At 39.1% G+C, this 22,534-nt stretch overlaps 1 protein-coding gene and 1 long non-coding RNA gene across 6 annotated transcripts in view; one reads left to right on the forward strand and one right to left on the reverse strand.

Annotated features, from left to right (window-relative positions):
• The window catches only part of COL11A1 (collagen type XI alpha 1 chain), a 257,732-nt gene that overhangs the window by 5,157 nt on the left and 230,041 nt on the right, over positions 1 to 22,534 (reverse strand). For all 5 annotated transcript variants that reach the window (XM_063940097.1, XM_063940094.1, XM_063940098.1 and 2 more), the window contains 17 exons: positions 21,888 to 21,941; positions 20,204 to 20,311; positions 20,054 to 20,107; positions 17,972 to 18,025; positions 13,796 to 13,849; positions 11,311 to 11,364; positions 11,096 to 11,203; positions 10,774 to 10,827; positions 9,201 to 9,254; positions 7,479 to 7,586; positions 7,246 to 7,299; positions 5,960 to 5,995; positions 5,597 to 5,650; positions 5,037 to 5,283; positions 3,571 to 3,683; positions 2,664 to 2,732; positions 1,573 to 1,806 (listed from right to left, as the gene is read on the reverse strand). In XM_063940097.1, the coding sequence (XP_063796167.1) occupies positions 1,573 to 1,806; positions 2,664 to 2,732; positions 3,571 to 3,683; positions 5,037 to 5,283; positions 5,597 to 5,650; positions 5,960 to 5,995; positions 7,246 to 7,299; positions 7,479 to 7,586; positions 9,201 to 9,254; positions 10,774 to 10,827; positions 11,096 to 11,203; positions 11,311 to 11,364; positions 13,796 to 13,849; positions 17,972 to 18,025; positions 20,054 to 20,107; positions 20,204 to 20,311; positions 21,888 to 21,941 (1,509 nt within the window). The remainder of the gene's footprint in view (positions 1 to 1,572; positions 1,807 to 2,663; positions 2,733 to 3,570; positions 3,684 to 5,036; positions 5,284 to 5,596; positions 5,651 to 5,959; positions 5,996 to 7,245; positions 7,300 to 7,478; positions 7,587 to 9,200; positions 9,255 to 10,773; positions 10,828 to 11,095; positions 11,204 to 11,310; positions 11,365 to 13,795; positions 13,850 to 17,971; positions 18,026 to 20,053; positions 20,108 to 20,203; positions 20,312 to 21,887; positions 21,942 to 22,534) is intronic.
• LOC134957878 (uncharacterized) lies at positions 3,678 to 5,042 on the forward strand. Its single transcript, XR_010186778.1, has 3 exons — positions 3,678 to 3,757; positions 3,879 to 4,000; positions 4,656 to 5,042. It is a non-coding gene; the product is annotated as an uncharacterized LOC134957878 (long non-coding RNA).

Genomic DNA, 22,534 nt, shown 5'->3' on the forward strand with positions numbered 1-22,534 from the left:
ATGCTTCCAAAATTTTGTGTACTTTGGCTTTAGTTTGCATTTTAAAGTGTAGTTATATCCTACACATAGTTAAATCATAAATTTTGTGTGCATGTGAATGCAGCCTATCAAGTCCCCATATGCATTTTATCAGAGGAGAGGACCCACAAATATTTTCCATTGCACCCCTGTTTCACAAGTATATGCGCTGAGAAGTCTACTCCATGGCCCTCATTCCGAGTTGATCGGTCGCAAGGCGAATTTAGCAGAGTTACACACGCTAAGCCTACGCCTACTGGGAGTGTATCTTAGCATCTTAAAATTGCGACCGATGTATTCGCAATATTGCGATCACAAACTACTTAGCAGTTTTAGAGTAGCTCCACACTTACTCTGCCTGTGCGATCAGTTCAGTGCTTGTCGTTCCTGGTTTGACGTCACAAACACACCCAGCGTTCGCCCAACCACTCCCCCGTTTCTCCGGCCACTCCTGCGTTTTTTCCGGAAACGGTAGCGTTTTCAGCCACACGCCCATAAAACGCCGTGTTTCCGCCCAGTAACACCCATTTCCTGTCAATCACATTACGATCGCCGGAGCGATGAAAAAGCCGTGAGTAAAAATACTATCTTCATTGTTAAATTACTTGGCGCAGTCGCAGTGCGAATATTGCGCATGCGTACTAAGCGGATTTTCATTGCGATGCGATGAAAAATACCGAGCGAACGACTCGGAATGAGGGCCCATGTGTGCATATCTCTAGAAAATTGGCAGTAGCACAATTTTCTGTGTGATTTATGCAGTAGCAGTGGAAACGTAAACAGTAAATAGGTGCAGGGTGAGTGGCATGGGTACCCTATGACTTGGTCCTTTGTGTACCGTACACCCTGTACTTTTTATAGATACACCACTTTAAGGCACTAAGAGGCAGTGACAGCATGAGGAACTTTGTTGTAGAGTTATCTCCTTTCACTTGCATTATGACAGCTCACAGGGCCTGATTCAGGTGCGGTTGGAGGGGTTTTCACTGCTGCTTCCCTGAAAGCAGCAGTTATGGCACTGTATGGAAATGCAGCAGGAGGTGCCTAAAAACAAGCAGACGCCTCCTGCTGGAGTAGTGGCCCAACCTGCGGCCTTAGGACGCAGCATCAAATCACTGGACCCACCATTGGGCGACTTGCAGCACCCTTAGTGCCGTGCAAGCCACCTGCCGCTGAGGCCAGGAAATCTCTGTGCAACCACGAATATCTCTGGTCTCTTCTCTCCCCTAAACAGTGGTGACATGCCCCCATTTGAAGAAACAGAGGCCATCACCACACCTTCCCTGCCACAAACGGCATCAGACTTTCAATAACTGACAGTCTGATGCAGGACCTGTGTCACAGGACACGAATGCACATGCACAAAGTACTTTGCGGAGCAGGACACAACTTTATCCACATCTGCATCCGGCCCACAGTCTGCTGCACACTCAATTTGTGGTTCTTTTTATTCCTTTATATCACTTTGCATGTCAACACCTTGTTTCAGTCAGTGAGCTTTAAGTAAGTGTGCATGTGTTTGCTTAAACTGGACGAAATAACCTGTACACTCACCGCACATCCATCATGCAGCGCTGTAATAAAGGGACTGTTGTCGTAAGATATTTCCTCATCGTTTGATCCCAGGAACCTCAGAGCCTTGTCATAGTTGTTGCTGACTGCGTCATGCCAGGCTACTGACTGGTGGCAACTGTATGTAAAGTTCTGTCGCGCAGAGGCACTGAGGAGTCTCAGGAAGGTCATTTGAACTTGGTTAATGAAGTTACCCTCAATATCCACATAGGAAAGCTGCAGTGGAGAAATGACAGGTGTGTCACCAATGCTCTGTAATTTGTATTCACTCATGACACCATTCAAATATAATTTAAACAACTCAGAGCTAGTGAATTCCTTGATGAAACAAAATTGAAAGTTAGTGACAGTTTTAAACAACTACATGTACCTAGAAACAAATATGAAATGTATCCACTGACTTTCCACAGCAATGGCTTCTGGGTATTCATGTTGAAGACTTTTCAGTTAATGCTTTGAAGAATCAAGGTATGACCACAGCACTAATCAGTAATTTAAAAGACTACCATGTAAATGGCTTACTCAGAAGTCTATGCTTGAGGAAAACAGCATATTATTTATATTATAAGTGTCTGACACCTAATAATGGCCTAATAATTCCCTTCTTCAATTCACAGTCTTGTCCATGCATATAACTACGTCTTTGCTCATACAGCGTGCAGGTAACAGAATGGAAAAAGAGACTGGAAACAGTGATTCAAATTGCTAGTACTCTTTGTAGTTTTTATTTGGCTACTCATTTATGCAATGTCAGATATTAGCAGAATATACTGTTTACAGACATTACACATTGTAGCGATAAAAATGTTACAGTTCAGAATTACTGACATTAACACATTCACGTTGTGACTGAAAACGTTTATATTGATGTATCAGGAAGTCATGTAATCAAAATATTGATAATTATGAGATTTATTACTTATAAGAATGCACACAATTTAAAAAAAAAGTTGAAGAACAATAAATAATTAGATAACTATTAAACTCACTGTAAAATAAAGTAAAGATCTTGCTGTTTGGTTCTGAAGATTATGGTAGATTAATAGTAGTATTAAGAATAAAAAGTAACCTACCAGCTTTCCTCTTTTGAACTCACTGAACCAGGAGCCAGGGTTTTCTTTTGGCCATGATGAAATTCGTACCTGCCATAGAGATCATAGTAAACAACAGGAATTGGCTACGCTGCAACTATTATAGAAAGTGAGAATATACTTTATAACATTGTATTTCCTGACTAATGAAAATGCTTAGTTTCAATCTATTATCAGGTAGGATACCAACACTGAATGGACCTTAAGCCACTGAAAACCATATAGGGATATTTTTACTAAAGCTTCTACAAATGAAAAGTGATGCTGTTGCCCAGAGCAACCAATTAGATTCTAGCGATTGTTTCTCTTGCATCTTCAAAAATAATAGACACAATCTGATTGGTTGCTCTAGGCAACAACAACACTTCATTTTTAGAAGCTTCTACTCCTAGATCTTTTTGGTAAATTTGACCCAACTAACCAACTACTGTAAAATGTTTGGGTTAATTGTTCTTAAACAATAGCTCAATGATCAGATTTTAATAAGTATGGTGAAAAATGGTTAGATTATCTCTATCATTCACTAGAAGCTACATAACATTACATTTTGAAACACATTTATGTGAATAGATGAATGATGCATATTATAAAGGAGGTGGACTGTGGAGGATACGTGGGTATGTTAGTGCTTATTTCAATTCCAGCAATTAGCTTCATAAAAGCTAAAGTTGTCTGTCAATGAGCTGGTTTTTAATCTATGTTTATTTATGGGAATGTAATATTAAATATAAGAAGCAAAGTCTTTAATTAGCATAATCTCTGCTTTGTATTTAAACTCATGCATCTTCTTGTCATTTTCAGTAAGACAGAAGTAAATTAACCCAGAGCTGGACATTATGGTGAACACTAATACAGGCCATAAAGTTAGCCTTAGGACAGTCTCACTCACTCCCTCTGATTTCTTGTCTGCATAGATACAGGTTTCCCCTCCGGCAGTGAAGTTGCAGAACACTTTGAATGAGTCTCCAGAGCAGCCTTGGTTTGGATCGATCCAATATTCCCCTGGGGAGGAAAAGAAAATAACCTGTTAGAAATCATAAAACATGAAGAAGTTGTCAGAACTTCTATGCTTTGAAGTAAGTAAACTGAATTACAGATTAAATTAATTCATTCAAACCTTTACAATGTTTTTGCAAAGTAAGATTGCAAGCTTTAAGCACAGTTCATCATTAGACAAATATTCATTTTCTTCTTCAGGGTCCATGGTATCCATAGAGTTAATGATGGAGTACGGTTGGTGGAGACCAGGATCAGGCACCGAAAAGCAAAAGCTTGTGAGCCTCCTATGATTATTTTATCCAATTCTACAAAGTGTACAGGTTTGTTGTATGCAAAATGTATAAAGAAGTTTCATTGTAAAAATGATCATGAAGGCAATGCAATTATAACTAGAATAAAACTGGAATATAAAATAATAGGTTCCTCTACTGACATGCTATCTATAAATTGTAGTACTGCATATTGCAGGCAGATTATAGCACAATTAGAACAATTGCCCCTCACACTGCAGATTTCTTGTGATGAATTGTTCATGTTATTGCACATCACTGGGAGAATGAAGGAACATGATACAGTGGCTCAAATATAGGATCTGTATGTACACAGTATGTTGGGAAATGCTGATCATATGGAGTTGTACAATTAATGTAAGTAAAATGTGTGCTTGCTAGTGTTCTTTGGCAATCAGAGAAACCAAAATCAAACCCACGGGTCAGTGTGTGAAATTCTTTTCAATGTGTATGTAATCCCCAAAGACAACCAATTGCTATTCCGAAAATTTTGCCATTGTGCTGTAAAAATTATTTGGCAAGTTTTTACCACACATGACAAGTTTACTACAGCAAGTTTAATACAAATGTTATCTTGTATGAAATGTTTTTACCCTCAATTCTTCTCTCTCTCTCTCTTTCTCTCTCTCTCTTTCTATATATATATATATATATATATATATATGTATATATTGTGATGCTTTAGAGAGGATTAACCATCTCTAGTCAAGAATAAAGAACTTCAGAGGGGTCGGAGAGAGAGACAACCTTGGTGAGAGAGAACTGCAGGAGGAAGGACTGGGGAGAGAGAGAGTCTGAAGAAGAAGGTGCATTGAGGAGCAGAAAACTGCAGTGGGGAGGAGAAGGTGCAAGAGAACAGCAGGTTGGGGCGTGAAACAAGAAGTATGAAGCTGCAGCAGAGATGAGAAGGGTCTCTAAGATGATTTACCATAGGGACATTTCTTATTACATTTCTGTCATAGTGCACCAGGCACAATGGTGTACATTGTGCTAATTAACAAATACATAGTTTAAGCTAGCAAAAGGCATGTCCAAGAAAATGATATACCCTCTTTTGACTACATACCATCAGGGAACTCAGGATGGGAGAGTTGGAGATCTTTGCATGTTCTAGCAGGATTGTTCTGGGATCCCTCTGGATACTTCATACGTTCTATGTCCTGTTTCAAAGAGTTGAGGGAGCCAAAGATCTCCTCCATTCCATCATAATCCAAGATGTTTTCTCCAAGATCTGCCATCATAGAATCTGATGATCTTCGGGTCTTCTTTGGCGAATGGATAGGCAGTGGTTGGATGACTTCTCCAGGTGGACCCTTAAAGTATTAATGTTTTGGTTTAATTTTGATTACTAGTTATAAATTCATGAGACGATATCACCAGACAAATAACATATGGTTTAAGATGAAATTGTGTCAATACTAATAATGGTTAATATTAGTAACAATAAGGATACAGTATGACTTATGGTCAAATGAATTAAACATTTTATAATGACCATAGAGGAGAAAGTTCAAATCATATATTTACTCCAGATCTCTTAGTATTTTATTAAATAGCTATTATTTCATATTGTAGATCAAAAATATATATTCTGGTGTGATAGCATTTATGTAGGTTTGTACTTACTGGTGGACCAGGAGGCCCAGGATTACCGCCATCTCCCTTCTGACCTGAGGGACCCTGTAAGCAGTATAAAGAAGTACAATGAAGCAAAATGATCACAAACACATGATGTACAGAAAGTGCTGAATGAAGTACAGGAACAAAAGTGCAGTGGAAATGAACAAAGTCCACAGTTCATGAAAACCTTGAATGTCAGATAAATGTCCATCCAGTAAGGTGGACTAGAGTATACATAATTTACAGTGGGATTAAATCTCAAATAACAAGGTTCAGTACATTGAAAATTATAGTCAAGATTAAAGTTTTAGGAGGATGAAGGCTATAATACAAAATAGAGTTTTAAAAGTTACTTTGTAAAATACTCACACTTGATCCCTTTGAACCTTTAGGACCTTGAGTACCCTACAAATAAAGCACAGAACATGATTATTTAAGTGCCATTTGTCATTGTAAAGGTATCTGCAATTCTCATTTTAAGGCAGGAGGAAATGCAGGATTTTTTAAGGGGAGGGGTTCTGCAAATTTCTGATTTGGCATAACAAAAACAACTGCGTTTCTGCAATTTTATTGTGTGCCCTATCTGTGAACTGAGGGACTTTAAAAACAGTATTTGACCCACCACTGTGACTAACACATCAACATTGGGACAACTGAGTGGTATGGGTATTCCCTTAAAATGGATAAATCAAAAATTGTAAATTGTCTTTAAATAAAAGTATGTTTGTATGTACTCCATTGTTTGTAAAAATAGTTTAATAATTAAAAACAAGCAACTGCAAAAAAAAGTTAACTGAAGATAAAAAATCTTCACATTTTTCAAACATGGGGGTAAATTTACTAAGATGGGAGTTCTATTTAAGATGGGATGTTGCCCATAGCAACCAATCAGATTCCAGGTATTATTTTCCAGAAGGTGCTAGATAAATGAGAAGTAGAATCTGATTGGTTGCTATGGGCAACATCCCATCTTAAATAGAACTCCCATCTTAGTAAATATACCCCATGGAGTCAATTTACCATCACTTTCTTCTACTTTTACACTGTTTTAGACCTAAATTTCTATGCAGAGATGTGACTTATAAACAGAGTTATTACATACTGTACCAAAGTAAAGATCTAGAATAGGGTGTGATGTATCAGCATCTTCTATAGTAATGTCACCAATCGCTGTGTACCCCCCACATACACACTGCCATGACACTAACAAGGAGTTACCATGTGTGATATCACACACCTTGGGAGGAGCTGCTGTGGCTGGGCATGCACATCAGCTTCACTTCAGTTAGCTTGTATTCACTGTGTACACAGAGCTCTATTGAGGAGATCACTCTGTCCGAGGAGCTGACACACATGCGCAGCAGCTTATGAGTTATGACTAGTGACAAGATGGAGATAGAGCTGTCTGGGCAATCAGAAACTCCATCCTGAGTGCGCCGCTGTAAGGCTAAGTATATGGTAAGTTATATCCTGCACTAGTGGTGACCTTTAAAGATATATTATTACTCCTGAACTGAAGGCTCTGTATACTGTAGGTAACAGATGTAGCTCTCTCTTTTTTTCAATAAGCTGATAAGTTGAGGTTCCTAATGTAGGTGTATATTGGGCAATCAAGGATACTAGTATAGAGGTACAAATGGATATTCTATACTTACGGGTAAACCAGGAGAACCAGGAGGACCATTAGGACCAGCAGGACCTGTAATACCCTAATGGAAATAAATAGAATATTAGCTGTAGGATAAAATGTGTCATGGGATTAATGACTTTGCTTATATAAAAAACAGATAAAGATCCATGGAATGGGAAGATCATAAAAATCATATTGAATGAATGACACTGAAAAAAAAGTATTCATCCATGAAGAAAGCAGTTTGTTCATACTTACCCCATCACCCTTTGGTCCAGGTGATCCTTGTAGACCTGGAAGTCCTCTGTCTCCCTTTTCACCTTGCTCGCCAGGGGGACCAATTAGACCAATTAATCCAGGATGTCCCTAGAATAAAGTGAAGACAGAAAATGTTTACTGCAAATTCCCAGCAGCATGCAGCAAACAGCAGAGATTGCCTTATATAAGTCTTACTAAAATTGCCGTAGAAACTGTGCATAAAGGCTCAATATACGCTGCGTACTGTATCTGTGGACCATACCCTACATGGACATAGGATTTCATTGTGCTTGCTCCGGGGAGCAGAGCTCGGTCCTTAAGACATCCTAACATTCCAGATTTCAAGGCTATCCATCCTTAAGCACCGGTACATTCATTTGTACATCAGTCACTTTGATTATGCCACCTGAGCATAAGCATGGATATCCTTAAATCCTGAACTGTGAGGGGTATATTTGCTAAAAGCGGAGGTGTTGCCCATAGCAATCAATTACCATGCGTAATCACAATGTACAACTATTTTACAATCCCACCATACAGCTATTCTAACCAATGTCATCATGCCAGTATTTGGACCCTTCAACACATCCTCAGTCCCATCTTACATCTCCAGTATTAGCACACTGCACATTTATCAGCCCATTACAGCAGCCTGATTTTGCGTGCATCTCCATATGTTACGACTCACCAAATCCCACCTTATGCATATTTACTCGCATAGCTCCTGCAACTATATCTATGGGGGTAATTCAGACCTGATCGCTGCTGTGCGTTTTCATACAGCGGGAGATCAGGCACAAACTGAGCATGCATATGAACCGCAATGCGCAGGCGCGTCACACGGGTACAAAGCGGATCGCCGTTCAGCGATGAGTTTGTGCGATGGATATACGTTTGCACGGGCAATCGCACAAAGATTGACGGGAAGAAGGTGTTTGTGAGTGTCAACTGACAGTTTTCAGGGAGTGTCCATGAGTTTGCAGGGAGGGTTCCTGACGTCAATTCCGGTCCTGGACAGGCTGATGTGATCGCAGCGGCTGAGTAAGTCCTGGGCTGCGCAGAGACTGCACAAAATCTGTTTGTACAGCTCTGCTACACATGCGTTCGCACACTTGCACAGCTAAAATACACTCCCCTGTGGGCGGCGACTATCTGATCGCAGCAGTGCAAAAATTGCTGGCTAGCAATCAGGTCTTAATTAGGCCTACACAATTTCACCAACTACATCTCCACAACTATACCCTATGACTCTCTCTCTGTGACACACTATAAATCCTCCAAAATATCACCATACAACTTTTCATAACATTACCATAAGCCCCATCACCAATCCTAAAATACAAACTCTTCTACAATGCTATAATACACAAACCAACCAATTAAACTTCTAACTACTTACTTATTTACTAAACTAGTATAGCCAACATATCTTTTGGAGGTTGGATATACTTAATGAATAAAACTGTACTGTTTGCTTATAAGTCCAACTTCAACAATAGCATTTTAATTTTAGCACTAATCTAGTGTGTAACTGTATACCTGTGGCTTTGAGCTTTGACTATAATTAATTACTTAAATAAGCATTAGATATTTAAGTTATTTAAGAAATTTTATAATGTCCTACAGTATGTAACTTTATCCAGTTGTGTCAATGGCAACAATAGACTGTATTTTATACCTATACATAAATCTGCAATGGACATTCCTTCACAAGTGCCTTACCTTCTCACCCTTAGTACCAGGATCACCTTTCAGGCCTGGAAGTCCAGGTGGACCCTGCATGAGAAATATATATTATGAGGACATCTTTACATAAACCACTGAACAAACTCAATATGCATCTGACATAAATGCATGGCAACTGGTTATAGGTTATTACTATTACTTGCAAAATAAACACTGTCATAACTACAGAGGTGTCCTCATACATCTTGCCTCAATACGCCACATAGTGGGAGATGCCTGACATGAGTGAGCTGACAGGTCTTGTGCAAATCCATTAGCATCAGGCATCTTTTTTTTTTTCAGACAATTGTCTTATTCGTACCACTGTGTGAATAAGACGCACAAGCAGACTCTGCTAATAAAAATTATATGTGGCATGCCTATATTCTCTGTGTCTGCGACTGTATCTGCATACGAAATGGTACATTACAGTGTTTTCTAGGAAAACCATGTAATGAACAGTACCATTTTGTATGCAGATACAGCCACGGTCACACATGGAATATAGGCATGCTGCATTTTAATGGAAGAAGTTGCATGTAAAGAAGCTCAGTGCTACAGAGTCACAACATAGCATGGCATACTAGAAGGGATGTTTAACATGCAGGGTGTCTAAATGTAAGTGGACACAGCTGTATTTAAACAGTATATCTGCCTAATCAAAACTCTATCTACAGGACATCGCTGGCTGTAGCCTCCCAGGCTGCTTGCTAGACTTTTTAAATTACAGTACAGATGTGTCCTCTTACATCCTTGCTGCACTTACAGTATTTTCCATGAAAACACTGTAGCATAGCATTTTGTATGCAAATACAGTAGCAGTCACACACAGAATAAAGGCATGCTGCATATCATGAGCGTTCTATTGCATTACTTTGCGTCTAAGATGCATTTTCACGGTATAAACGCAAAAAAAGATGCTCGGTGCTACCAAGTTAAATGGCACCCATGCATTATGTGTAACACGACTTGTTGCGCATTGAGCAAATATGTAAGAGGACACATCTGTAGCTGAGGGGGCCTTTTCTGAATATTGCTGCGGTTATGTGAATCCAGGTATACCCCCCCCCCCCCCTCAAAAGAGAAGCAGGGGAACCTGCATTATTATGTGAGGGAAATAGAAATGCATTTTTAATATATGGCAGACGGTATGGACATTTTTATGTGGCACCTTAGATCTGTAGTCCCATCTGCGGCATTGTTAATCTGGCCCTGACAAGGAGTGCCTGTAGCGCGGATGCTGGGATCTCAGAAGGTGGCTACTGAAATTTGCCAGACCTCCCACACTTCTAATCCTCATAGCGGCCCTAACACTTCCAGCTCCACAAAGTTTGTAATCAACATACTGAATAATCTCACTCAAGATGTCATTTCACACTGGAAGTGTATGCTACAATCTCTGTGTATCTAGAGAATGTTCTCTGTTTGTTTTGTGGTATATTTGCAAGGAAAACGGACTGCCAAATAAAATGAGAATAAATTACGTTGATTCATAAATAAAAAATACACATACTGCAGGTCTATAAAATTGGCTCGGAAAACTTGTTCAGATGTAATTCTTTTAACTCACCATAGGTCCTGGAGGTCCATCCTGTCCGGAAGCACCTGGAAGACCCTGTTCACCCTGAAAGAAAGATACAGAATTAAAGGGCCAATTAAAAAAAAAACAAATGTGTATGTATATATATATATATATATATATATATATATATCTATCATGTATATATGTTGTAAATAACAGCCAAAGTAAATCCCAAACAAAAGGTGCTATGGGCATTGTCAAATTAACTTGTATGTGTGAATATCCAGCGTTTACTCGACCAAGAGCCGTTGTCAGCACCCCAATGATATACAGTCATATAAAACCTTTTGATTCAAATCACATTACTCACCACAGGCCCTGGAATTCCTCTCAAACCTTCAGGTCCTGGCTTTCCTGCTAGACCTTGAGCACCTACAGGCCCTGTCTTTCCAGGAGGTCCTTCTGATCCAGATTCACCCTATAAAAACAAACAAAATTGCATAATTGAATTTGCAGAATCGCCATGAGATACAATGGACTACACAAATGAAGGATATGACTGTCTAGATGAGTCTATGCTCTCACCTTGGCACCTTTCTCTCCCTGCCTTCCTTCTGCACCTTGAGCTCCAGGAGGACCCTAAAAGAAAATGTTATATACAGTATATATATTAATAATGACAATAAAATACTAATAGTAGCAATATTCCTGCATGCTATACTCTGGAAATCCGGTACATAAACATACATATACTATAAATATATGCATACAGAAAAAAACTATATCTGATAAAAAAAAACCACTATACTGTAACTGTATTGAAGCAATTGCAAAGCACATCAAGGTGTAGATACACAACACTGCGTTCATGCAGAGTTGGGCAGGATTTGCATTTAAATAGCAAGCAGAAAAAGGACAGTTTGCATCCAGCTCAGAAATGGTAGCATCTGAATCCACTTTACTTATGGATTGACCAGTAGTAAATGTGTCTGGTTTACACCAGGCAATGAGCTTTACAGTGGTAGTAGTAAATGCTTAAATTGCAGTACACAACTGATAAAGAATATTGTTTGTGACTGGACAGTGTTATTAATAATAATAAAGTCGCATTTACCATGTAAAAGAAAATGAGATCAAATGGAAATATGCTTTATTGCTGCGGAATTATTGTAAATATTATTGTATTAATGTTCATAGATCACAGCAGTCACATCATTATACTATTACAATAATTGCATGGTATTCAGATGCATTCAGTCAATCAGAAGCATTAGTAGTTTGCATTTTGCATCAGTTGTTGTGCACCAGCAGTAATCCGCCTTAGAAAAGGTGCATGAATGATGGGCCCTGGGGGCAAAAACTTGCTTCGCCCCATCCCCAATGCAAAATCCATTTTATTCCTTTATAATATATGGCCCACACAGTTAGGGCTATGGTGGGAATTAAACCCATGACCTCAGTGCTGTGAGGCAGTAATGCCAACCATTACACCGCCCACATTTCCCCATGATATAAAAGAGTAAAATGGATTTTGAAATATGCTATTTATTGTGTTTATTATGTATTATAATTTATATTTATTACATATAATTATATATTATTATTGATGTATTTTTTAAAATTGTCATCCATTATGCAGCAAATCACCATGGCACAGTGGTCTGGCACTGGCAGGGTAGCTAAACTCTCATCACGCCGGGTGACTTTACAGCAGAAAAAGTTAGGGGGGGTCCGATCCAAGTGGCCATCCGTCCCACCCCCCTGACCTCGCCTACTTGCACTGGCAAGTTGCCAGCACAGCAGTCAGCAATAGTACTGTATACTAATGAAACTCATACTGGGAGTGATTCACACTATAGCAGGTATCCCGTTACCAGTGGTACTGTAAGTTTCTGCATAAAAAAAGGGCTTTTTCGTGATAAATGCCTGATGGCCATTATCGGACAATCCAATTATAGCCCATTTTTTATGTGACAAATTATCCTATATTGCACGAAAACACTTATGCTCTGCGAAAAGCCACAGAAAAAATGGTTAGTTTTCAGGGATTCAAATCCCCGAGAAGTGCAGACATTGGGGCTAATAAGTCAATTATTTACTGCGGCTAATTGGATACTGCCCTATGAGCCTCACTAATATACTGCTGCCGACAGCTATGCCAGCATCTTTCTTGTAGTCAGCATTGGATTAATTTTGCGGACACACAAACGTATTGTACTTTCTCAGATGACATGGCCAATGATGTTCTCTTTTTGATAACCCTCTTGTCAATATAACATTCACCTTACACAGAAAACAGATGGGTTCCAACTAAGGAATCCTTGTATCCTAAAGCCAAAATCTTGCACACAACATGGCTCAGGTTTTTAGTGGATTCATTCACCCATAGCACTTCAGTAGAGCTACACTTGGCTTTATATAGCCTGAGGTCAGTGGCATCACATGGGGTGTCACCCAGGGCCGGATTCAGGGGAGGGAAAACGCCCCCCTCCCCAGCACAGCCCGTCTGACTCCTTGATTATTTCTCTCTGCAGTGCACGCTGTACTGAACTGTACCGGCACTGCACTCAGCTCAGTCTCTGGGGGCAACCAGCATCTCTGGGGATGCTGGATACACCCCTGGAGTGAAGAAATGGAGACCCTGTAAGACCACACCCCCTTTTGTTAGGCCACACCCCTTCAGCTGGCCGCGTTGGGGGACAGTGCAGTGCAGAGTGCACACTGGCTGTCACCACAGCTGGTGGCGCCTCTGCCTGGGGTCTCTTCTATTTGCAAAAAGTGGGCTACTATAATTGTATTTATTAGTGGGGGCCTCCATTAGGCTTGATAAAATAAATTAAGATAAAAAATTGAGAGGCTCCAATGGAGCAATGCCCATTCTATTCAACAAGAATATTGCTCCAAACTATATGCAGTTATGTAATATTATTATTATTATTATTATTCTCTATTTTTATTCTGCACCAAAACACAGCTGACCACTGAGGGGGCGGAGTCAGGCACTTTGTGTCATTAAACCCCATTGTGTTATAATCCCTTAAAACACGTATATTGAGAAATTTAAACTCACTCTCTTGCCAGGAGGACCTGGTGGTCCAGCTTCTCCAGATGGACCGGGAGGTCCCTGCAATAAAGAAAAAAAAAACATTAATACAGTAGTTATACATTATAGTATACTTTAGTCATCAAATCAGAATAAACAATCTTTTAGAACTGTGTTTAAAACTATTTTAGAAGTGCTATATAAAGCAACATTTCTGATTCTCCCCAGTGTCCATTTTCAAGGACACAGGTAACATCAATGGTGTATCTATACTGGGTGTAGAGGTCTCTGAGTGTAGGAGGGCCCACTCCAGGTACCCTACACCAATTAGAGTTACTAACACTCAATCTGTTGGTGCTAATATTCTGGTAATTTTGGGGGGATTGTGGCGCCATTATCATATTTATGCAAATAATGAACCAGACTTTGACAGCACTGGATTTTACACAGGAGATAACGACTTTGACACTTTGCCAGAGTCTATCTTCCGCTCATGTGTTGTCACCATTTTGTCAGGGAAGAAGGGGGCCCAGGGAAAGTTTTCACATGGGCCCCACTCCTGTATTATACTGCCTCATAGTGACAGTTAGGTGTAACCTTAAGACGACAAGGACATTAGTCATCCACCTTCTACCCCCAGGAGTTTTAGTTTTTCTACGTTTATTAACTCCTTTTGCCGTGGAGGGCGAATGGTGCTCATCCTCTCTCTGCATATACAGCTAGACTATGGAAGATGAGCCCCACTCATCTTCCACACTGGCGGGTTGTGAACCACCAAATAATAAATGACCTTGTCCTCACCAGTCCTGGAGACTGGTGGGGACTCCCTGCAGCAGTCGGCACTAGCGTACATGCTGGCAGCAGTGTTTAAAACCCCCCCCAAAAAAACAGAAAATGGTGGGGTAGGGATTTTAAGTTCCTCTATCTTCCCTGCCATATAACATAGAAAGATGAAGGTACACTCATTTGAAAGAGGGGAATCTTCTTTTAGAAAGAGGGCATTTCCCTATTCCCTATTTCAAATGTTGTTAGTACTTAATACCTGGTGATCACTTGTGACTAGCAGGCAATGTTACCGCATACTATAGAAAACATACATTTTCCATATATGGGTGGGAAAGGTACCCACTTTTAAATTATGTGATCTACTAGTAGGTATTGTCTGGTGATAAAGCCCATTTCTCCCCATGTTGTATCAAATTAAAAAAAAAAGTGATTCCTCATCTTTCTACACATATGTCATGTTTGAATTGAGACAGTGAAAATTTGAAAAAAACAAAATGCATTTTCACATTGATTACTGATATTTTTTACAAACCCTGTGCAGAATCCTACCTTTTGCTATTCTAGAAAGGTGGATTATTATCAAAACAAGAACCAAAAAGTATATCTTTGTGGTGTTTATAAGCAATAGGATTGGGAGAAGTAAGAAGAAACTGTATAGTTGACGCACTAGGAAAGATTAATTAGTCATAAAATATTTTATGACTAATTAATCTTTCCTAGTGCGTTAACTATAGTTTCTTCTTACTTCTCCTCCCAATCCTATTGCGTATATACTGTAATTGACAGCACCCCCACATTATACTGAGCATTGTCTAAGATAGGGGAAAAGGGGTTACATATAGTGACTGTATGGTGATGATTCACATACATTCACACTATCAGAAAAATATACAGTGAGTGTGCAGATACCCAACCCTTGTGGTGTTTATAAAGCAGAAAGAAAAATCACATTTGGTTTTGGTTCCCTTTCTTGACATTTCAATAAAAACTTTTTTTGGGCCATTTTGGTAAAAAAAAAAAGTTTACATGTTAGAATAAGTTAAAGGACAATTAATATTTTCCAATAATACAAAGTCTTGTAAAAAAAAAAAAAAAAAAAATCAGGTGTAATTTGTGCGAATAATGCCTACAAAAATATTGAAACTGATGTTGTAATGTGATAAGCGAAAATGTAAAAAAATGACCAAGAGGAGAAAGACCTCTGCAGCGAAGGAGTTAAATAAATTAATGAAGAGTCTTGCATAAAACTGTAATACATCCCATATTGCTAGCAGAGTCTAAACAGATTGAGTACAGGATGATGTTTAAATGGACCTATTGGTGCTAACAGAAGAGGCCACTGCTTTAACCTGGAATTTCTAACTGAAAGGGATCACCTTTAACCACTTTTTCCCTTCAAAACCATTCAAATAGTGGGGTGGCGCAGTCACATGTGATCTGACCATGCCAGTTAAGTGGTTAAATACAGACACTTTGGCTTTGTGGTTCATCAGAGACTGCAGGGCCTGGAACCAACACTTTTGCAGCCTTACAGTGCCTTGCTAAAGTATTCACCCCCTTGGCTTTTTACCTATTTTGTTTCATTACAACCTGTAATTTAATTCTTTTTTTTTATCTGAATTTTATGTGATGGATCTGCACAAAATAGTCTAAGTTGGTGAAGTGAAATGAGAAAAATGCATATAAAAATAATTTTTATAAATAGAAATGTGAAAATTGGCATGTGCATATGTATTCACCCACTTTGCTATGAAGTCCCTTCAAAAGTTATGGTGCAACTAATTACCTTCAGAAGTCACACAATTAGTGAAATGAAGTCCACCTGTGTGCAATCTAAGTGTCACATGATCTGTCAGTATAAACACACCTTTTCTGAATGACCCCAGAAGCTGCAACACCACTAAGCAAGAGGCATCACACCATGAAGACCAAGGAGCTCTCCAAACAAGTCAGGGACAAAGTTGTTGAGAATAACCAGTCAGGGTTGGGTTATCAAAAAATATCTAACTCTTTGATGATCCCCAGGAACACCATCAAATCCATCATCTTCAAATGGAAAGAACATGGTACCACAACAAACCTGCAAATAGAGGGCCGGCCACCAAAACTCATAGACTGGGCAAGAAGGGCATTAATCAGAGAGGCAGCACAGAGACCAAAGGTAACCCTGAAGGAGCTGCAGTGTTCCACAACAGAGACTGGTGTATCTGCGCATGTGACCACAATAAGCTGTACACTCCATAGAGCTGGGTTTTATGGAAGAGTGGCCAGAAAAAAGCCATTACTTAGTGTTAAAAATAAGAAGGCACATTTGAGTTTGCCAAAAGGCATGTGGACGACTCCCCAAATGTATGGAGGAAGGTGCTCTAGTCAGATGAGACTAAAATTTTACTTTTCGGCCAGCAAGGAAAACACTATGTCTCTTACAAACCCAACACATCCCAGCACCCCAAGAACACCATCCCCAAAGTAAAACATGGTGGTAGCAGTATCATGCTGTGGGGATGTTTTTCAGCAGCAGGGACTGGTAAACTGTTTCGAGTCGAGGGAAAGATGGATGGAGCTAAATACAGGGATATTCTTGAGCAAAACCTGTTTCAGTCTGCCTGTGATTTGAGACTGGGATGGAGGTTCACCTTCCAGCAGGACAATGACCCGAAGCATACTGCTAAAGCAACACTCGAGTGGTTTAAGGGGAAACATTTAAATGTGTGGAATGGCCTAGTCAAAGCCCAGATCTCAATCCAACTGGGAATCTGTTGTCAGAATGAAGATTGCTGTTCACCAGTGGAAACCATCCACCATGAATGAGCTGGAGTAGTTTTGCGTTAAGGAATGGGCAAAAATCCCTGTGGCAATATGTGGCAAGCTCATAGAGACATATCCAAAGCGACTTGCAGCTGTAATTGCCACAAAAGGTGGCTCTACAAAGTACTGACTTTAGGGGGGTGAATAGTTATGCATGCTAAAGTTTTCTGTTATTTTGTCCTATTTGTTGTTTGCTTCACAATAAAAAAAAAAACATCTTCAAAGTTGTAGGCATGTTCTGTTAATGAAATGATGCAAACCTTCGAACAATCCATTTTAATTCCAGGTTGTGAGGCAACAAAACATGAAAAATGCAAAGGGAAGTGAATACTTTAGCAAGGCACTGTAAAACTGACAGCATTTTATATTATATGGCATGGGACTCCTAGTTTATCCACTACTCTATCATGGCTGACATTAATAATAATTTGTTTTCAAATGAAGACATATATATTTATAAAGTTCAAAACTGCAAAAAAGGATGCAGCTTTAGAAAGAGAAAATAAATAAATGGAATTTTACAAAATCAAGGCAAGAACAATACAATACAATACAATACAATGATCTGATCTCCCATAGAGTAAGTTAATAAGTAACTCTAATACTTACAGTCTGGCCTGGTTCACCATCTTCACCTTTATCGCCAGAGACACCATCTTGACCCTATAAAGAACATATACAAAGTTTCTGAACTGAAACATCTTTTTAAGCAGTTACTGTAGGTAAATACATTACATATATCATACGTCATGCGTTTCTAATACAAGCTACACAACATATGCCTCATTTGCATAAAGTTGAGTTGAAAGAGGCATATTTGAAGCACTTTTCCATTTCCTATATGTTCCTGTGATGCTCCTAAAACATATCTCCATTTGCTTGAATTGGATTCCTAAGAGAAAATGCTCATAAATGCATATGAGCATTCATTTTTCTTTATAAAATAGCAGGCACATGCATGGAAAATTAGGCCTGTCTCAGTTTTCACACTCCTGGATGTGATGAAAGAGAATAAAAATGGTAATGGAATTTTTGAGAATAGAACAAAAAAATGAAGACCGGAAAGTTAAAGAGAAAGGCAAAAATTGTATGCTTTTTTTCAAAGAGATCTATGTGACAGCTGTATGCAGGGTAAGTTTGTTTCTGTAACTGAATGCCTACAAAAACATTTATTGCAAATTATTATTATTATTATTATTAAAAAATGTGTGTTATTTTGTTGTATGTAACCGTCCTCACCAAATGTTGTTCACATTACAACTTTTTTTATGCTTTTTGCTGATTTGTAATACTAATTTGTCAGAATTATTTTGACCACACGGCTCAAATTCTAGATTGTAATGGATCATTTTAATGTTAATGATTAATGTTAATGTTAATGATGACGTCTCTCCTTTCTTTGGTGAAAGATGTTTATGAGGTATTGTAGGTCGCCATCTTTCTAAACAGAAAAGTGCCATTTTGAAAAGTGCACTATGTGGATACTTTAATATGTACAGTAAGAACTAGGATGTCTTACATAACTTTCAACTGTCCCTATTTTGATGGGGATGGATTGGACATGCCGGCGGTTTGGATGCTAGCGGTCAGAATACCAACCGTGGTATCCCGACAGTGAAAATCCCAACAGGGGAAAGGTTAAGAGTGGTACACACGTACCGATGTGTGCTGAGCGATCTAGCACAGACCGGTCAGCACACATTTCTCCTCCTGCTCAGCACACAGCGCGATGTGTGCTGAGCGAGGGGGGATAGGGGGGCACCCACTTCACCCAGCGGTGAAGTGAGCGATCTAACTAAATTGTGCCTGCATGTAGGCCTATCTAGAACTGGCGATAGTGACGAGCGGGGCAGCGCATCGCTATGGGGCATACACACACAGAGATGCGTGCTTCATTTCTAGGCAATCTAGTCAGATTGCTTAAAATTTAAGCACACGTCGCTATGTGTGTGCCCCCCTAAGTATACTGACGCTCCCCCTTGCTCCCCACAGCCTAAAACTAACCTTCTCCACCTGCAGCCTTAACCCTTGTGGTTTCATCTAAACCTAACCCCCCTTCCCACAACCTAAACCTAACCCTTCCTGATGTTGTCTAAACAAACCCCCTCATCCCCGCATCTCAAACCTAACCCTCCCTCCCCACAGCCTAACCCTCCTCCCACAGCCGAAACGTAACCCACCGTCCCCCCGCGGCTTACCTCTCTGGCAAACTATTGTTCGGCATCCCAGCGGTCAGGATCCCGGCGCCGGTGCTATGTACCTTATCCGAATGCCGAAGCCGGCATTCCAAGTTGTGTCAGGGTTTCGGCATCAGCATTTTGACAGCAGGGATCCCGACTGCCAGGATTCTGACCGGATCTCCTTTGATGGAATAACCCTGATTTGCAGATGTCAACTAGGGCGAAGTTTACACAAAACAGTGCAATACTGGTTTGTGGGTGGGACTTGTTTTGTTCAGATTTTGTATGACTAAATGTTTGAATTATGCTGATGAGCCCGGATATAAAATGTGGCCTTAATAAGGACTAAGCTGATCTACAGGTTATGTAAAGTTATGTGAAAGAAGGCAAGATTTCAATATGAATACTTTCTGGCAGCTGCATAAACTATCTTTTTTTTTTACTTAGTGCTATACTAGAAATAATCTATTTGCTTAATATCTTACCATACTAGAAATACATTATCACTTACACTTGGACCAGGTTCTCCGGGAGGACCAGGATCTCCTGGGAATCCAACGGGTCCCTAAACATTTTAAGAGAGAAAGAGGACAATTTAAAAGCGCACATGCAACAACTTATCAATGAACTACAAATACAAAGTTTGATATGGTTCTCTTACGGGATTTCCTTTTGGACCATCATCTCCTGGCGGCCCTTTGGGACCAGCTGGGCCTGCTGCTCCTGGAGGTCCAGCTTCTCCCTTTTCTCCTCTTTCGCCTTTAGGTCCCTAAAATGTATTTATAATAAATATGTATAATAAGCTTAAATTGATTTAGGATTTGAACAGCCACTCTGAGGTCATAAGAAGATTAAGTTCTTTGTAACAATTCTCTTAAACTGAATAAAACTTTATTTTCAGTATTGTTAAGAATCTAACACCCAGCAGCTTTGAACTACTTGTACAGTCTTTATTTAATGAATCTATGTCATCCCTCAAATCCCCAGGCAAATTTCTTTTTAGCTCTGTTCTCTGCTAGCAAAGCAATTCTTAAGCTTCTAGACAGCGAACAGAAAGTAGCCAATATGCTCAAGTACGGGGAAACATGATCACAAGATACCTATAAATTACAAAGTCACTTTATGAAGACTTAATTTTACTTAAGAGGAGATAACACAATGAACCTTTTTTACATCACTGTTATAATTCTATTACAGGTTGAGTATCCCTTATCCAAAATGCTTGGGACCAGACGTATTTTGGATATCGGATTTTTCTGTATTTTGGAATAATTGCATACCATAATGAGATATCATGGTGATGGGACCTAAGTCTAAGCACAGAATGCATTTATGTTTCATATACACCTTATACACACAGCATGAAGGTAATTTTAGCCAATATTTTTTATAACTTTGTGCATTAAACAAAGTGTGTCTACAGTCACACAATTCATTTATGTTTCATATACAACTTATACACACAGCCTGAAGGTCATTTAATACAATATTTTTAATAACTTTGTGTATTAAACAAAGTTTGTGTACATTGAGTCATCAAAAAACAAAGGTTTCACTATCTCACTCTCGTTCAAAAAAAGTCCGTATTTCGGAATATTCCGTATTTCGGAATATTTGGATATGGGATACTCAACCTGTACTATATTTGATTCTCTTCAAAGGCAAAGGATGAACCAGAAATTACTGGACTCCATTGCAAACTTTTAAAGGTTCCCCTAAACCTCAATTGCATCTTCACCACTGGGTCACAGACAGTTAACTGTTATACATGTATTTATATATAGTAAAATGTCTGATATTCCTCCAAGCTGCACGTATCCCTCCCCCCAATCTACCCATCCAATCACTCTATTGGTGCAAGCCACTTTCTCTCTTCCCATGCCACTTCCCAGTCTGACCATGTGCCTCCACTCAATCGACCCACAGTGCTCTCTTTGTATGCACATGCCATTCCATTAATACACCCATGTCACTCCATCTATCTGTCCATGTCTATTTGTCCATGCCTATCCCTTATTCTTCCAATTTTACCTCCTGTAATCTGCCATGCCACTGAATTTTAGTAATATAAAAATATAGATTTCCTATTCTTTGCAACACTGAAAATGTTTAGAAGGGCACAAACGAAAATAGTTTTCCACGCAAATTATAATCAAAACTCTATTGAAATAAAGCACAGACCTCCTAAAGGAAAATGATGTATACCACTAAGAAATGTACTTACGCATACAGATTATTATAATCCTCGTACTTTCATTATAGTAGGTCTCTTCAGCAAATGTCTGAACAACCAATCAGTAATTTTGAGACCAAAATAAAGAAACACTTAATTGTAAAACACTTACTCCAACACCAGCTTCTCCAGGGGGACCTGGGTTTCCAGCCTCACCGGGCTCACCCTAAAATGAAAACATTCAAAAAAGGATTTATACTATTCATAAATAAACATTTAATCATCAAATCGCATTACCCAAGAAATAAAAGCACATATTGGAGTCACACCTTATAACTGTGACAGATGCCCATTTATAAATCACGGTAGTTTACTCTATGGTGATTCAAGCATATATATATTATAGTATAAATGTAATAGCACAGTTTATGATGCTTGCTTCATATTTCCCCCTGATATAGAACATTATTGTGTGTTGTGCATAATCTACTTGGAAGAGAATATTTTTTTATTTAAACATATGCAAAACATGAAATGTTAATTTCAGGAGCAAACATTTTAACACTGCTCTGCAGGGAGATTTAGGTTTGAAATCCAAAGCACACATTAAGCCTCTTGCTATTATTTTTCTAGCTCAGTGGACTGATAAATATAACCAGAGATAGCAATGTAGCATTAAAATGCTACTAATTCTGTACAGTCCAGACTGGGAATGTGATGTTAACCTATAGTCTTTATATCCATATGTTCAATAAACAAAATAATCTGCTTTCTGACCTGAAAATTTGGTCGTACACAGTAATAAATTTACAGAACAAA

The sequence above is a fragment of the Pseudophryne corroboree genome, chromosome 9 (genome assembly GCF_028390025.1).
Source record: "Pseudophryne corroboree isolate aPseCor3 chromosome 9, aPseCor3.hap2, whole genome shotgun sequence".
NCBI classification, from domain to species: domain Eukaryota; kingdom Metazoa; phylum Chordata; class Amphibia; order Anura; family Myobatrachidae; genus Pseudophryne; species Pseudophryne corroboree.